Below are 14,518 nucleotides of genomic sequence, written 5' to 3'. Positions count from 1 at the left end.
TAATTTTAAAATGGAATGCAATTTTTTAATACCAAAGGGACTGACGTACAGAGAAAATCCATAAAAAAAGTTATTATTATAGCAGTCAAAGTTATCCCACACATTAAACTAATAGCAATTACTTAAAATTAAGTTATTACTGATATAATTTTATTAATTCTTATACTTTATGTCAGTACATGACACTGAGCTTGAAGTATAGGGAAATTACAAAATAATCATTGGATTTTAGGTTAACATTACAATTATGGGAAAAAAAAAGCAATACCACATAAAAAGCAGAAGCATTTCTATTTTCTTTTAAAATAGTTAAAAAATTTCTACATGTTACCCTTTTATTATGCAACATACATCTCTATGATAGTCTAATTCTCTAAAGAGATGTTTAAGCATGTGAAGTCTATGTTTATAGAAGTACTGTTAATATGGTTCATTCTGTGTAGCTTGAAATGATGACCCCCAATACAGTATCTTTATTTTTTAAAAAAAATTTTCTTGTGTTATATTAAAGAAAATCAAAAATTGTATGATATAGTGACTTTAGGAGGTACCTGAAACCAACTAAGTTATAAGCAAGCAACAAATAGGCCAATCAACTGATGACAAGTCTCTTCTTTCATTTTACTGTTTTATATCAGAATGCTTTTGCCCTACATGGATTATGTGAAAATAAAAATTTAATATTTTTTTTATCCCAATCAACAGTGAAAATTGTAATTCATATTTTAAAATCCTATAACTATTTTGTAACTACACCATATAATGAAGCTTTATACAATATCTTAAAGGCAATTGCAACTTTGTTAATACATATTTTCAGACAATTTAATAGGAGAAAAATATCATTTGAAAAAAAAAAATATATGAAAAAATAATGAGGTTAGATAACATCATTTTAGAAATACACATCTCTTTCAGATTTCTCAAAAACATCAGTAACAATAATAAATGCTGAATTATAACTTGCATCCTACCAGGGTGTATTCGAGACTTACCACACTGTCTTGTGAAATGATAATAAAAAGAATCAGCATATTAAAAATTGCTCATATCAGCTAATTAATCTTTGCTAAATTCTAGCATGAAAAAAAAAAAATAGCAGTACAATGTGAAGCTTATGATACCATAATTAATTTTTATTGACAAACATAAACAAAACCTGCCTTAGTTGATAAACACCAAAACATAAGTTGAAATTTTGTATTGTGGGAAATGTTTTTAAACCCTGCCCAGTAATATAGTGGGTGCCAGGGAACTTTATATACTGAAAAAAGTTAATAGAACTCAAATACTTTACCAAAAATAGTTGTATCATTCAAACAAATACTTTTTCTACTACTGCACATAAAAACTTTACTGATGAATATCCATTCAATAAAGGGAAAAAATATATAAAAATGATGGCTTTTTAAAAGTTAATTAAAAAAATTGAAATCAAAAGAGTACTTGCCTCAGTTGTTGTGCTTGGGTTCCACCTCCAAACTTTGAAATCCTCTCCGTTGATTTTCTGATACTCAACTGACACACGAGATTCATTTTCTTCAATAAATGAGACAACACGATCCCACAGCCACAATTTGGCCTTCCTGCAACAACAAAGAATAGATACACTTGAATTGAAGCTTTCAATACATTTAAAAAAAAGGAGAAACTATGAAACTTAACTATGAAATAGTTTAGAATCAAGAAGAATAAAAATATGCAAGTGAAAACTATTATTTGGAAATAACAAAAATTTAGAATAGCAAGATATACATAGATCTTTAATATATATATATATGTGTAACAGAGTTTGAAGAGATAGGCATGGAATTCTTTATTGATTTTTGTTCTTCATAATTTTACAAAAATAGTCAAATTTTTATCTATTGTCAAAATTTCTTTGATAAAACCATGATGAGAGCAGCAGAGAGTATAAACAAAAAGAAACCAGGAAAAAGATAGCATGAGAAATTATTTGAACTTATACAGTTTCAGAAAGGAATTTGCCAAATTGGTTTGGCAGGAAAATAAGTTCTTCAACCCAGAACTAAAAGCTACTGTAAACCCGGAGTTTGAGATTATTTTTAGACCATAGGTTAGTCAGAAATTATTTTACACACACACAAATCCTTTATACACCTTAATGAAAGATATCAAACAATCAATTCATCAATTAAATAAACAAAATACTACATTAGAGTTATTTCAATATACTTCAATACAAAAATATACTTCAGAAAAAATCCATAACAAATTATGAATATCACTATTAACAATAAATTCTACTCAACAGTTTAAAAATTTCCTTTTTTTACGCATGCTTGCATATTTAAATGTCGAGATACAGATATTATACTTTTAGAAAAAAATTTCAAAAGAATATCTTCAGCAGATATACTGAATTTACATAATATTTTTATATAACTGCTTTATAGAAAGATACTTTGAAGTATCTCAAACTATATGATATTTGTACAATATGCTCAAGAATATCACAATGTAACAGTTTAGAAAGAGAAATAATAATAAATAAAAATAATATTCCTAATCAAAACTATTTCAATTGTTGGTATATGTATACAGTTTCCACATTCCTTGAGAGAAAACTATACTTATATTTTAAAACTATATATTTTTATAAAACTATATATATATATATATTTAGGTTTCTAAAAATATTTATTATGATTTATATTTTGATTCAAAATATATGTTTATGAATTTGAAGTTCAATTATAAAGACAGTATTCACAAAATTTAATGCTACATACATAAATGAAACATGATAAATCTGCCTCGGTCTATTTACCTATCCTTAGGTGGTATCAAAGCATCTCTGACGTTTACAACTGCTTTGCATGAGCCAGAAAGAGAATCGATTTGAGAAGAATCCCCAGAATCTCGTAAAATATCTGAAAAGAAAATGCACAAATGAAGTAAAATATCTGATTTAAATGAATCTAAATGGTTACAAAAAGAAATGTTGCTATATAAATATATCTAATTTCTAAATATAAATACTGCCTTAAACAGCACATAAATAGTGCATTTCATTTCAATAATATAATGTAAATACGTACACCATAGACAATTGTGATTAGTTTGACCTGCTATAAGGCAACAGACTGTCTTATTTCACTTTTAAAACTGGAATTCAACATTGTCATTAAAAATAGTCAAATTTTGACCAATCTTAATTGTTATTTGAATTTAATAGCATAATGACTATTTTGATTTAGCATTTGTTAAATCTGGAATGAATTAGAAAATTTTACAAACTTTATATGCACAGATCTGAATTGAACATTGTGAAAGGATTAAAAAGAAATAAAAATAATGCTGGAATTTTTAATTTGTATTAAGTAGTTATAGTGTTTGGATGCTTTCATAAAAGCATAAAATAATTTGTGATGCATTATATAAACTGTTTTTTTTCCAACTCCAAACTTAACAAACTACAAATAGGTTTGTATATTGTACATGAACAAACAGTTCATCTTGCATTTTTACTTAATCATTTCCAATATTTTTTAACAAAACATAAGATGAAATTCAGGCTAGCCAATAATTTTAGAAATATAAATTAATCTGAAAGAATTTAACAGCAGTTAAAAAAATATTTTGGAGAAACATTAAAATAGAAGATGTAAATATAATCTATTTTGATAATTTCAATATATTAAATTCAATTCAATACAATCAATATATTAAAAAATTACCAAAACAGTTATTAAATATCTTTATTCATAAATATTATTCTGGATGAAATAGAAGTTTTCAAATGCAATATTGTATAAATTAATATATAAAAAGCAAAATTACCATTTAAGGCAACTAATGAGGTTTATGAAATACATAAATAAATGATAAACTTAAAGCAACATCACAGTTTGAAATGATAACAGATATAAAAAATACACTGTAACATTGTTTATTAAAAATTGGAAACTTTTAACTGAAACTGAGCTAACTGATGTCAGAGGCAAAATTTTAACTATAAAAGCCAGTATTTTAAAAATTTATACTGAATTTTTTATGCCTATTGTAAAATAAAAATAAGAATCTTCTTTGGAATTAAGATTGAAAGAAGAAATAAACTATTCATTCCAAATTGGATAGCTTTAATTGGAATGAGAAACTACAAAGCATTAAATGCATATAATAATAATAAAATTATTTGAGATATGTATTGTTGAATTATATAATAGTTTTAGCAAATTTTTAAGCAATTTTAAATATATTTTCTTCAAAAATAAAAAATCATTTTCTTGACTTAAAAAAAAAAATTATTTTCCATATAGTTAGTTGCTTATCACCCTTGAATTAAACACCAATTCAAACCAAGTCCAAGAGATCGAATCACATGATAAGATTGCAAACAGACTCCCCCTCATTCACCTGCTACCTCACAGAGGTGTTAATACAGTCACTGATATGAGGGGGAGATTTTCCATATAGTAAATGAGATTTTCAATTATGATAATATCATTAAAAATGAAATATTCTATATAAACAAGTTAATTTACACAGAAAATTTTATTAAAATATTGTATATGAAAAATCAAGGTCAAGAATTGCAAAATTCTTATTGGATACCTGAATATTTAAAGGTAGTTCAACAAGAAATGCCAATTACAATAAAGGGGGGGGGAAGGTATTTCCTAATAAATAATGTAATAGAATGAATTTAATAATAAAAAAGTTTAAGAATTGTTTCAACACATAAATTAAAAAATATATAAATTCAAAATCAAGAATTCAAATAAAAATCACAAACAGAAATTTTTCAATAAAAATTTATTAATGAGTCAGTAAAAGAAACTTACCAATAACTCTTTCGACCATTTCATAAAATAATTTTTCTTGTGCTTCTCTCCTCTTTTTCCAGTACTTTACAAAAAGAAACATTAGAAACAAAAGAAGGCCAACTAGAAAATAAGAGCTTTATTTAAAATGAGGCAATTAATTCAAAAACAGTAATGAAATTATCAAGAAGCTCCTAATCATTTCAAGATTAGCTACTTAAAGCACAATATATTTGAGCCTTCATTACCCAATAAAATTACAATAGTAATTATTTTAGATAATCCTAAACTTGGTTAATTCAGTCTAAATTTTAGTTCACTACTTCATTTCTTTTGACACAGTTTTATAAATTACTTTCTTTGAAATTATAAAATTAAGTTCACCAGTATTAACAATTAAAAAATTGGCTAAATAGAATTAATTAGCTAGCAAACAAATTTCTTACACATAAATGTTTTTTGGTGGTGGTGGGAACATCCATTAGTTTTGACATAAGTATTCAAGAATGTTATTAATATATACTGTTTCTTTTAAATGACCACTTAAAGCATTATAAAATATTACATATAAATATATATATTTACCCCCTGCTCAAAAATAATAAACTTTTCGATATGTTTGTTCTGAGCTAATGCCAGCCCCATCTAGTAAGGTTTTTGTCTAATGTGTTGCAAGAGGTGCAGTCTGTACATGGGAATACTTCCATTGTGTGTTTGTGGAACAGAGATATGCAGTCTCTTAAACCTTGAGTTCCAAAATAAAGCTACAATCCAGGAGACTTTGTGCTTAGTGTATGTGTGATGAGTAAAATTCAGCTATTGACCCAATAGGAGTATAAGTAATGTTTGCAATGGCATCTTTCCAAGAAAATGTAAATTTCTTACATCATTATTGAAATGTTCATAAATCAAATTAAGAATTTTTAAGTTTAAAATTCAAAGAAAAATGTAATAACTAAATTTCAGATATATTGAATTTATATTTTTCATGATAAATTGCCTTACTTGCCAACATAATAAGGATCTTGGTGACAGTACTAGCAATAGAAAGACGGATGCGACACCAAAGAGACTTTGCTGCTTGTGTAGCCTCCAAGGCACTGATATAATCTATCTGAGAATGACGAGCCAAGGCTGAAATCTCCTCAGACAAAGAGAGGCATCTATGAAAGAACAATTTAAAATATAAAACAGCACAAAGTAGATTATATTTACTTCACAGAATGAATCAAGAATTATATGTTTGCTGCACTGCATCACCAATATGTAAATTTTTAATTTTACCAATAAAGAACTTTTATTTAAAAATTTGTCATCTAAACAACAATATTCATATCAATAAAAATTTGATTTTGTTTAACATGCAAAGAAGTAATTTTTTTCATCACACATACTGTTCATGTTAAGTTTTTAAAAAAATGTGGTATGGTAAAATATCAATAAGCAAAAAATGAGCTACGAATATGTTTCAGATCTGTAAAAACTAATAATTATTTAGCTTAAATAATATAAGTAAATAAATTTTTAAATTTATGTATGAATCAATTATAATAGAAAACATAAGAGAGAGAGGAACAAAAGAAATAGTTACAAAAAAGAAGGAGTTAAACTGTAACTCCAATGTGAAATTTTAGAAAAGAAGTGCTGTACAAAAAGTAATAAGCAAAAAATATGAAAAAAAAAAATTATAATAACAGCAGAGCCCACTTACTTTACTCCCCATTTTGGATTATTCTTAAATAAAGAAAGAGAATGATTAAAAACAGTGTCAAAGTCTTCCATCTGAAATGGAAATTAACATCAAAATTAATGAAAGAAGTTCATTTCAAATCATATTTTAAATAAGTTAAATTATTTTACATTCAAGATAAAACAATATTTCACAAGTCCAAAATAAAAGAAAATTCTGCAAATTGTACTATGCATGACCCTCATATATTTTTTTATTACAAATTATTTCTTTTAAAAAAAGAAATACTTCATTTCAAATTTATAAATTAAAAATTATATATTTTGAAAACATTTATTAAAAAAAAATTGATATTTATATACATTTGAGTGAAACTTGTAGAAGAATTTTATCAATGCAACCAATATTGAAGATGGTAGTTTGCTTTAGATTTGCATGCTTACTTGTTCAACAATTTTTATTTCAGATATATTTATATCTATAGTATATTAGTATCTACATTATTTTGTATCTTGAGTCTTATTGCACTCTAGTTCAGATCAAATAAAATACAAGGAATTAATTGGACCAAAAACATTAAAAAGAATGTTCTTTCTTTCCGTCTGCCTATAAATATAAATTTAAAATTAGAGAACTTTTTTTTTTTTTTTTTACCTGACTCCTTAACACCAAGATAGATTAGTTTGGAACCATCACTTAAAAGAAATAATAGATAATACTTTCTCCATCTATTTATCTATTTGCATGGAGTATTACATATAGAAGCTTGATCCAGTTTTATTCTGCAGTCAATCATTGTATAAAAAAACTAGACATACCATTTTAAAGGTAAATGTATACTAAAAAATGCAGATCTAATTGTTCATAAGAAATTGTCTATTTATTTAAAATGGTACAAACTGACATATTCTATGGTAACAGCCTTTTTTGAAGTCAAGAATAGAAAAATTTCCTCATGAAAAAATTTCCTAGAATAGAACTTTTGGTTAATATAATGATATTTGACATTTTCTGTTAAGGGTCCATTTCCATATTTAGATGTGCAAGATTTAGATATTCTCTAGATGATGGTAAACAGTAATTTTGTAACACTTTAAAAGCATCATTAATATTATAATTTAAATTGTCACTTGATATTTGAAAAAATATCTGCAATGAAAATTTTTGGTAGAATTTATCCCTTTGATGGAAAAAAACAATGACAGTTTCATCTAAGGAGTACTTCAGTATGAATCATCATTATGCTTAAAGCACCTAAATGGGGAATTTATTTTTTGTTTGAGTGAAATAAATAAAATTAAATATATCTTATTATCTTAAAGGAATATTAATTTTAATGCTGAATTTAATATCTTACTCATTAAGAGAAAAATTAATGTTTTAAATTTTTTTTCTGTATTTTAATCTTGCACTTATTTATCATTATATAATATTCCTAGTATCATTGCTTAAAATTTATAAATAAATATGAAATGATACACCATTTTATTTTATGAGTATATATAAAAAAAGGTAATTTTTATATGGACTATTAAATATACATCAGTTTTCTTCCATGTTGTACTGGCAAATTAGTGCTCGTAACCGACGCTTGTTAATTGTGAAAGATTTCATTATATGAAGAAACATATGTTGGATATTTACATACTACAAACATGGAACGCCAACTGCAGAACATCACATAAAATGCATGCTATCTACAACAAATATCAAATACAGAAAACTGGCTCTTTTCTACTTATAAAATATGGAGTTCGTTTTGCATTAATTATAAACCAAAATAATTTGGTTAATATGTTTGTAAAATTAAACAGTTAATATTTACAGAGTATTAATTGAGAAAATTACATTTTTATTAACTTCTTATATTACGTAAGTGATATCTTATATGACAATGAGTAAAGATTCTAGCTGGTTAGAAGAAAGACGCTTCTTTAGATTTACAACTAACATTTAATAATATAATGGCACTGAAAAATATTTTTAAACAACTTTTATTTCATATTTTTGACAATTGCTGAAATTTTTTTTATATATATTCTTGCATTACAAGACAAAAATAATGTTTGATACATGAAATGTATGATTAAGAGAAATAGGAATGCCAAATAAAAATTTGTTGACAATTTGAAATTTGCAAATACACCCCTAAATACTTTGTTTTTAAGACAATATAGAAAATTTAAATTTAACAGGAAGAATATTCATAGGAATGAACTGAACTTTTGTATGTCCATGCAAAATAGCTTCTTCCAATGATTTATACCCAAACTTAAATATACCATTTAAATATTTTAAACATTATTAAATATGTTATGTATGTTAAAAGAAATATGCGTACCATATATATAGGATACCTAATATACTCCTCCAAAAAACTTTTAGATCATTAAATATATTATTTTTAAATAAAAATTCAAATTCTTATTTGACATTAGAGGTTTAAAATTTTGTTTATCTCCCAATTTTGTAAAGAGCGGAATAATGAAATTTAGTTTTCAAATATAATATTTGATGTAGTTATGATATTCAGTTTACAAAAGGAGTATTGTCATTGATACTTTTTTTTTCAATATATAGACAGCAACTTATAAAATTTTTAATATAAAAAAATCTTATGTATATAGTACCTTGATTCCTTTCAGATGATATATATATATATATTGATTATACAATGAGCGATGCCAGAATACATTTGGGTGGCTGAACTCCACCCCCCCCAAATAACAAATCTATTTTACTTAATGTTATTTCATTTAAAGTGAATTATAAATTAATGAAGAAGCATAACAAATGAGCCAAAAATACAACAAATAAAGAAATTATCACATATTTTGGATTATTCTTCATGAATTTATAGATCTATTTATATTATATATATATATATATATATATATATAGAGAGAGAGAGAGAGAGAGAGAGAAATAATGAATAATTTATATTAAAAATGATTAATTTATATTAAAAGTTGAAAAGAAAAATATAAATGTTTAAGGTTAAAAGATTAATACAAAACTATAAGAGAAATATACACCTTTATATTATTATAAGCAAACTTTACAGAAAAAAAAATGTAACATTATATAAAATTTTAAAATCTAAAATACATAAAATAAAGAAACTGACACATTTATTTTTCAAATTTATGACACAATATATTAAATAACATATCAATAAAAAAAAAAATACCTTAAAACTGCTATCTGCACTCAAAAGGTCTCTCATGATTACTCTAGCTTCTTGAACAGTTAAATTTCTACTCTTTGCATAACCACATTCAAAATTGCCTGAAACAATAAACAACTGTTATTAATTTATCTTCAAATTATTAAAAAAAATTATAATAAAATAAACTTGTAAGTTTAAAATAATTAGGAAAACCTAAAGAATTAGTCCACAAACTCCAAACACATTCCATTTTCATCCATTTTAATATCATAAAAAAGCTATGACCCCTAAATACATTATAAATAGTTCTTTGCACCATATCCACAGTAATTTCTCATAATAAAACTTTAGCAGAGCCCTTACCTGCAACAATTAGAGAGACTTTACTAATTTTATTTATCAAACATCTTTGTTATTTTACATAAGATAATTAAAATAACTACTTTCTCTTTATTTAGGGTGCAAAGTGAAAAAATGTTGCCAAAAGAAAAACCTTCAAACACTTTTATAGCCCCTTCCCAAAATAAGCACCTTTATACATGTATGCATATATATGTACTCTCACACAGTTTCTTAGTATGCCTAATTTATAAAAATGCATAATTTTTAGTGAAAAAATTTATTATATGTTTTTAAATATGCATTTAAAAATTTTAATATTTATTTCTGTACCAGCACTACATATTCTATTGCAAATTAAAAAATTTCTTTTTGGCTTGACAAAAAAAAAAAAAAAAAAAAAAAAATTATGAAGAAAATGTAAACACTGTGTCTTATTTGCTTTGTGATTGGTAGATAGCAAGTCATCTTACCTATGACATTTGAAGTTTGTTTTGCCAACAAAGAAAAAATGCGAAGAAAGAACGAGCAAGATTTTGCTAATTTGAAATGAAAAGTTGTCGGCAAAACATGAAAAAATTGAATCAATATTTAGATGAAAATACTAGCAAAGAATTGTCTCATTGTAGAGCTTTGAGCTCCGAATCAAAAGTAGGCAATCAGCAAGTGTATGTTGTCACAATGGAAAGATTAAGCATCCAATGTTGAACCACATCAAATATAGTATCTGATAAGCATCATGATACCTTCATTATTAGAAAAAAAGTGAATCAAATAAATTGCGTACTACTGAAATTAAATATTCATTTTTAGTAAATATAGGTAGAATCAGTATTTTCTTCAAAGATTAAAAAAAAAAAAAAATACTATTGCGTTTCAATTATGAATACTTGTAGAACATGAGCTAGAACTAAAACGAATAATCATGAGCAATTTGAGAATTTTTTTTTTTTTAATCACAAATAATGCAACTTTTTTTAAAAACTGTTTATGGGATGTTATGAAAATAAAGGCTTATAACTAACCTGCAACAGTGGTTAGAAGATAATGCAGTTCTCTAGACATCAAAATGAGTGATTTGCATTGATCCTAAATTGTAAAAAAAAAAAAAAAAAATGCAGATTTAAAAGAAAAAAAAACATTTTCATTAATTAAAATTTGAAAATAAAACAAATGATTATTGTGTTAATACTGTGTTATAAGCAACACACCAGCATATTACATATATAAGACATGTCTTTTGAAAGCTCCAGCATCCTCTTTTGAAAAAACATAGGCCATTACAAATAGGCATTATAACATTAAAAAGTGATAAGGTAAATGCCCAAATTTGCAACATTTTTATAAAAAAAGAAATATGTAGGGCATCAATTTTTATTAGGGCCCCAAAGTCAATTTTTTAACTGTTTAATATGAAGATATTGCTTCAAATGAAAAAGCATTAAAAGAAAAGAAATTTTATGTTGAATAAATAAATGCATTTCCAAAAAAGTAAAAAAATTTAAAAAATCATCTCATGATAAAATTAATCAAATTATAGCTGTTTAACCTTATGAGGATCATATGCAAATTCATTCTCAGAAACAGTTTAAAAAAGTAAAATCTTAGGAAAAATGTTAAAGAAATTAAAAATGTCCTCAATCTTCCTTTATTAGCTCATATATTAAACAATAAAATATAAAATAGCATTCAGCTTGAGCATAAATAGTAGAAATATAATACAGCTTATTAATTTTGAAAAATTAAATAATTTATATTACAAAATATTTAATTTGTAAGTAATTTATTTGTATTTATAGTTCTAATTATTTATGAAGAAAGAGCTTTCATGGTTATTATAATATTGCAGGTAGATAAATATTAAATTCATTTTCAGAACACAAAATTTTAATTTAACATGAATTCTCTATTTTTTTTAATGAATGTTTCCCCCCCCCACTTAGACAATATCAAATTAGATTGCAGGACAGACTGACAGTTGGAATATTTAATTAATTTTTCTCTTTATTGTCAATTACTGTTTGTAAGTAAATGAAATAGATATCCAAGAAAATCCATACCATTTTTTACTATTCAGTTAATTAATGCTAAAATAAGGAAACTAATTAGCACCAGTTATTGGTTTAATGTTGAGCACTCATTCATAGATTTCTTTAAATAGGTGGAGAATATATTAAAAATATCCTTAAAATGACACCCTCAGTTATAATAAGTTCTTTACAATTGGACACGCTCAGAGATATAAAATGATCTCTTTACAATTGCATCTATGAAAAAAACACTGTTTACAAATCTCTAGTTCAATATATGTAGCATGAGTATGATGATAATGCATTTGGTTCAATTCATTTGCATTTATTTATCTTGATTATATCAGCCGTTGCAAAACAGAAAGAGTGTCCACCATTCTGTCATCTTTATAGTAACTTACAAAAGTAAAAATTAATAAATCTTAGTTTTTAATTAACAATTGTTTCTATCTGATAATAAAATTCCATCCCAAAATAAACTCTGATACGAGTTTATTTTAAAATAAATTGATTGGCTTAAAATGTCTTTACAGTATTCTCATTCACCCAATCAGCAACTTTTTAAGGTGAAAGAAAATGGGTTAAACAATATATTTCACTCATCATAAAAATTAAGATTATGTTAATTTCTTAAGATGAGATAAATTAAAAAAAGATAAATGATGAATTGATTTTAAAAGTAACGTAAATTCTTCCATATTTAATTAAAAAGAAAAAAAAATATTAATTAAAAAATAACTCAGAGTAAGGATAAATCCGAATCATGTTATTTACTTTACTCCTAAATTTCTAGGATAAAAATGAGAAAAAAAGTTTTATTTTTCTATTAACAAACTGAGATTTACTTAATATATGGTCCCCAATGGTTTCAAACTTTTTGGGTGAAGTTTTCAGCAAATAAAATTAAGCATATCAAGAATTATTATGAATTTCAGAACGAAATTCCATACATGTACATAAAAAGACTTACTGAATCAAAATTAAAAAATTAACTGTATGTAGTTAATTAACTCAGCTAATTTATCTTAAAAAGCTTGTCCCTTTAATTCATTTCCATCAACATCAATTTTATGAAGATGCGATAATAAATAACAAAATTAGAGTTTTTTTGTTTTTTTTTGTTCACGACTATACATGAAACTTTCTATTGGAGATCAGTTCCATGACATGACAACGATATTTAAAATTTAAATGCATTGTTCATCTATCATATAAGTTTTGCGGATGAAATTTATCCATCTCTTAAGCTACAGAGATATCAAACAAAATCATTATTTTATAATTTGTATTCTATAATGAAAGAAAATCATGTGATCTGATAGTTGATAAAATAATGAAAATTGCTTGAGCTTTAGGACAATAATGTAATCTATTGCCGAAAATTATGCAATATATATATATATATTATATAATTGTCAAGATTCAGGACAACTCTCCTCCATGACTGTTAAACTGGTATCATTAAACAGATGGGTTTTTTTTTTTCAATTTTGAATTATAAAAATGTCTTTATTGTACCATAATATTTTAAAACATTATGGTGAAAAAACATCAAAATTCAGCTTAATTTTTAATCAATTATCATTTGGCAAAACAGAATGTTATTACATCTGACAATTATTAATTTATTCATGAAAAAGTACAATGAATTTAATGCAATATAAATATTAAATAAAACTTACAAACTAATTCATCATTGAACCTACTATTCCAGGTAATCAAGAGCTTGTAATTCGGCAGGTTTTATTGAAACATGATTTTTGAAATTTTCATTCTCTAATGACAGAAATCACTTCTTCAAGGAACAAATGCTTAAACTTAGCTTAAATGCAATAATAAATGTTAGTTACTTTCCAGACTGAACATTATTTTAATGCGATAGATTGCTAGGTTTGAATTTTTATATAACTGAAACATAATAAAAGAATTGTGTATGTTGATCATGGAGATACTATCTACATCCCAAAAATCAATCTGGCTCTATTAGATTATCACTTCAATCCAAATCGCTGCAGCTCACTAATAAAGAAACATATGGCAATAAACAAAGCTATGAAGCATATACAGACAGTCATTTCCTCAAACAATTTGGTAATTCCCCAAACCAAAAAGAAACTACAAATGCAACGCAAGAAAGAGTCCTTTAAAATTATTAACATTTTATGAGATCATTTCAGCCTTTTTTATCTAAACATTTTATAATTAAAAAAATCCCATCTATTCTTGTTTATTTGATTACATATGCAACAGGAATTCTAGTTTCAGATCTATACTGTCTTTATGGAAGCTATCTATAAACTGCATAAATGAGTCATCATGCAAAGTGCAAAAGACATTCAAAACACTTTACAGTGCAGACCACTGATCAGCTATCTGATTTGATATGTAGCTTCTTTGGATAGTCAGTACTCACTAAGAAAGGGGTTTTTAATTTCTGATTAGAATTTCAATAAAAATTAATAGAAATATATGGTTTTCTCCAATAACTATAGAGCATAATACT

General features: G+C 25.1%; 1 protein-coding gene across 1 annotated transcript in view; it reads right to left on the bottom strand.

Moving 5' to 3' along the window:
* The window catches only part of LOC129957131 (inner nuclear membrane protein Man1-like), a 36,805-nt gene that overhangs the window by 6,162 nt on the left and 16,125 nt on the right, over positions 1-14,518 (bottom strand). The window contains exons 4-10 of the mRNA XM_056069295.1: positions 11,011-11,074; positions 9,668-9,765; positions 6,499-6,569; positions 5,793-5,950; positions 4,809-4,910; positions 2,792-2,894; positions 1,451-1,586 (exon numbers count right to left, since the gene is read on the bottom strand). Of these exons, the coding sequence (XP_055925270.1) occupies positions 1,451-1,586; positions 2,792-2,894; positions 4,809-4,910; positions 5,793-5,950; positions 6,499-6,569; positions 9,668-9,765; positions 11,011-11,074 (732 nt within the window). The remainder of the gene's footprint in view (positions 1-1,450; positions 1,587-2,791; positions 2,895-4,808; positions 4,911-5,792; positions 5,951-6,498; positions 6,570-9,667; positions 9,766-11,010; positions 11,075-14,518) is intronic.

Source organism: Argiope bruennichi, chromosome 11 (genome assembly GCF_947563725.1).
Source record: "Argiope bruennichi chromosome 11, qqArgBrue1.1, whole genome shotgun sequence".
In the NCBI taxonomy this organism is placed as follows: Eukaryota; Metazoa; Arthropoda; class Arachnida; order Araneae; family Araneidae; genus Argiope; species Argiope bruennichi.
This window is presented reverse-complemented; position numbering and strand designations above follow the sequence as displayed.